Here is a 4,622-nt window from a genome sequence, read left to right on the forward strand (position 1 = left end):
TGATTTCGAAATCAAAAAATATTTAGAGGTCGCTCAAAGCGCACAAAGTTTTCCATGTAATTTTTTAAGGGCGAAAAATCACTTTTCTTAGAAATGGCATAGAATTCTTGAAAATCAATATTTTACGATCGGATAACTATGGTTCACCTCAAGAGACCTCCAATAATAATACCGAATTGTTTATTTAACCATTTTTTATTACTAACGATTTTTGAAAATTTCTCCATTGCATTTTCAGGCATTTTTGGCGGACCTATAAAAGTTAGTATTATTTTTTTCGGTATAAAACAATCCTAGGGGGTGAGAGTATTAAAATTCCGACTTTACTTTTTCACAACTATTTATGGATTACCCTAATGTATATGCATGCAAGTATATAGAGTAGTTGCCTATAAGTTAGTACATAACTAATATGCATATATGTATATATATATCGTCACCTGTAATGTAAAAAGACGTAACAACATCGCAACTGAAATGGAAAAAGTCATGACTAATATTTTTTTTTTTTAATAAAATTTTATGGGAGTAATTCGATGAAATCCATTATATAAATCAAAAAGTGAATTTTGAATTTTTTATTAGTTATGACTTTTTGCACTTCAGCGATGATGTTTGTTGCGTCTGTTTGAATTTCAGGTGACGATATGTACATAGATCACTGCGAATCCTCGGCTGGTGTAGCTAATTTGATATTTCCAAGCGCATTCATCGCATTTGCAAAGGTGACCGATGGACGCACCGCAGAACCCGATGGACGCACCACAGAACCCGATGGCCGAATCACAGATGGTTCTTGCTTGACGTTAAAACTCTCTACATTAAACGATGTTAATTTTGTGGTCGAAGTGGCAACAGATTTTGTGGAAGCATTTGCGGATTTAACCAAAACATTTGACTCGCAATCAATTGTATTTCGCGACATCTGCGGCGGCCTCTGCTTCATCTTGCGTCCACTGGTAGCATACAATTCATGTTCGCTGGTACAGCTCGATAAAGGATTTATCATTGGTATTTGTGATAGACGATCATAATACTTAATTAATTTATATTGCTCCTTATTCATGTTGCTCTTCTTGCCACACTTTTCGAGTTCTAAGGCCACATAGGCTAGGTAAGTTGGGGCCAGTGTGACAATGATACGCAGCGCTGCATGGGTGATAGCAGTTGGCGGGGACGGATATTGATTGTGATCGCGTTGAAACGAAATGTCGTCGATTGTGGGTGTGGAATGAGCACACAAACCATTGCGCAAATTCAAACAGCATGGAAAATAGTAATATGTTTAAAATTTGAAAATCGAAATGTACAAAATATTTAAGCATTAACAATTTTATGCCGAAGTCCACCATCAGCCAAGCAACAACCTTCATCAACTCAAAATCATATCACAAATTATACGTATGCTAGCTAGACACGTACGCCGAACACTGAAGGCTGCTGCAGCCTCTGGCCATACAACCTGAAGCACAACAATGGATCGCTGCAGCTCTATTCAAACTAGTAAATTTAACCTGTTTTCGTCTTGCGTTCATTTATACCAGACGTTGAGCGCAACAAAATGCTGCTATGAGTTCTGGTCGGCGCATTGTCCTTGGAATCCACACTCATTATGGTTGAGAGCGCCGCATGCGCCACGGGCAGATTATCGTAGAGGCATACATAAATTCTATGGCTGATGTAGACTACGATGAAACAAAGGATAATGACGAGCAGCGAAATGAAAGCGTACGCCAATATGGTGGGTATGTAGACGATAGTGTCCAGCATTTTTGTTGTTTATTGAATGATTTGCTCTGCACAAAATTTAGTAGTTCCTCTACCTCTACTAGGTAGGCAGTTTTTAGTTGATTTATTTTAAATGTTTGTCAATAAAATTTCAATATTATTTATTTATTATTGTCACTTGATTTAAATTGTTTATACACATGTATGTTCGAATAATGTTCTATTTTCAATTATTTCCAATGATCAGTTCATTGCAGTTCAATTAACTTCAAGCCACTTTGCGCGAAAACGTTCAAATTGCTCTCAAGTAACTATTAGCGGTGTTGACTTTTTCAATTGTGCAAACAGCATATAAATCTTTTAACCATATGTTCTTATTTATATACAAATGCATGCGCCTATAAACGAAAAGCAAAAACACAACTCTTCTTTTATCTCCGTTCCACGTAGTGTTCCGCTCAAACGCCTGCAAGTGACTGACTTTTCCTCCAATGCTTTGAGCATGGTTTTTTTTTTGTTTCGTTGACTGGCTCGCTTGTTGACTGTTAAGGAACATTCTTGTCCATTCATTGTCTCGTTTGTGCGCGAGAGTGCACCCACTTCTCTATCAGCAGTTGAGTGGACACAGAACCCGTAGAGCGTGCGCTCAGTGAGCTAAGTGGAAGTGGCACTGATTGCCATTATGCGCTCTGCACTTGCCGCTGTTTATGTCATTTTACCGTTGATGCACAGCAAACGGCTCGCGAGCGCTAAGTTCGGAAACTGGTAGGCCTAGTTGGTGCTATACGATTATGGTTTGAATGAAGCAATGCAGTTAAAAAAAAAAAATAAATGGCAATTCATTGTACGTTTTTTACTTTAATACATATTTATGTTTGCTTGCATTATACTCGCGAGTAGCACTTTAGTTAAGTACACTTGCGATCAGCAAATTAATCCAGCAACGTTTTTATAATTTTTTTTTTCATTTTTCGTTTGTTTATTTAATGTTTATTATTTGTTCATAAAGGTCTAGCTCATTATATAACAAACACCATAAAAATCGTCATTTCAAAATTTGTGCAAAAATTAAAAAAAATCTGCAAAGCTTCATATAAATTTTCAACCTTTTATTCAGATTTTTCAGAAGTTCTAAGTTGCTAAAAAATCGCGTTGATTTTTAATAATTTTTTTCTGAGAGTATTAAGCAGGTTTTTCCATCCAAAAAAAAAATTCTCCAACGTACTTTGATTGAAAAAAAAAAATGCGTGGAAAAAACTGCCCAAAATCAACGCGATTTTTCAACAACGTCAAACTTGCAGATTTTTTATAATTCTTACACAAAGTTCGAATTGTCGATTTATATGATGTTTGTTATATACTGAGCTAGACTTTTATGAAGAAATAATAAACATTAAATAAACAAAAAAAAATGCCAAAATTTATTAAAACCTTGCTGGTTTACATAGCTGACCACAAGTGTATATGTATGTGCATGTGTATGTGTTCAAATATAGCGATCGCAATGCACATAAAGTGTGCAATAAATTGCAATACATAAATGCCCATATCGCCGTCCAGCCATGGCGTATACGTAACAGAATTTCCGTTGCATGGGAAAGGTATGTGGTTGTGGGGTAATCTATAGTGTCTTGTAGTAAAGAATTTTCGCAAGTGGCGCCTTAAAAATTTTGGTGGATTGAGAAACTACTCTTCTGGTTAATATTTATTATGAGCTATATAAGTGATCCAGTACAACAGTAGCACTTATTCCGTTGCGATGGTCGTCAATGTTTGAAGAGGTCACAATCGAGAGGCTTCGTTGGCGTATTTATTGTAGTGCGCCCTTACGTGGTGGCAGGTCTTTGGCAGGTCTTGGAATTGGCCCAATACATTCCAGTTTGTCACTCAATTTCGATCATTTGATACATGTCGATAATTCGACGAATTTCAAAAAGACTAAAATTCGATAAATCAATAAAATTCGATAACTCGACTAATTTCGAAAATTTTCGATAACTGTGCTTTCCGAGAACTCGCTGTATTTCGATAACTCAAAAATTTATATAGATCGATAACTCAATAAACTTTTAATAACTCTATAAATTTCGCTAACTCTGTTAGTTTTGATAGATCCGTATTTTTTGAAAGCTATCGACGAATTTCGATAACTCGTTACACTCTAGTAACACGCTAAAATTCGATTAGCAGCGATAAATCGACAAACTTATATAACCTTGAAATTTCCGTAACTCGATATATTTTGAAAACTTTACAAAACTTCGATACGATGAATCGACAAATATCGGTAAACCAATAAATATAAATTTTCTCGATGCATTACGATAACTTTAAAATTTCATTAACTCTATAAAAAATATTAATTCAGTAAATATCGATATCTTGATAAACTTCTTTAACTTGAAAATTTTCCGTACTCACATAAATTTGTATAGCTCGATAACTATCCGTAAGTTTTGGCAACTCAATAAACATTGAAGTTGACATTAGTCAAGAACGCAGAACGTATACTTAAACGCAGTCTGTATACGCAGAATTTTGTCGATTACTGGAGCCCTCAGTGTTGCTTACTACAGTGTTGCCACTCATCAATGCCTTTTCATAAACTTACATTTTCAAATACAATTTTTCGTGCTACAATACATCGTAACTAAATATAATCTACTTAGTTTTCAACAAAAAACCTTATTCAATGGTAAATTGCAAACATTTTAAACGTATTTTGAATAGGAAGTTATAACTTGTTTACCATCTGCAAAACTGACGAAGTGGCAACCATCTATAAAAGAAAGAAATCAGCTGACACGGGAAAATCTAAATTCCGCAGACTTCTGCGCTACGGGCAACAACTACAGAAAAATTCTGCTGTGTTGAGTTTTCATTTACATTGCGCT

General features: G+C 35.3%; 1 protein-coding gene across 1 annotated transcript; it reads right to left on the bottom strand.

The window, feature by feature from the left end:
• Positions 1-523: 523 nt before the first annotated feature.
• On the bottom strand, positions 524-1,500 carry LOC118752170. The gene has a single exon (XM_036487026.1). It carries the CDS (start codon positions 1,064-1,066, stop codon positions 659-661), a length of 408 nt encoding a protein of 135 aa, XP_036342919.1. The 5' UTR covers positions 1,067-1,500; the 3' UTR covers positions 524-658.
• Positions 1,501-4,622: the final 3,122 nt, after the last annotated feature.

This window comes from Rhagoletis pomonella, unplaced genomic scaffold (assembly GCF_013731165.1).
Source record: "Rhagoletis pomonella isolate Grant_MI unplaced genomic scaffold, Rhpom_1.0 Rhpom_scaffold_01281, whole genome shotgun sequence".
Taxonomy (NCBI): domain Eukaryota; kingdom Metazoa; phylum Arthropoda; class Insecta; order Diptera; family Tephritidae; genus Rhagoletis; species Rhagoletis pomonella.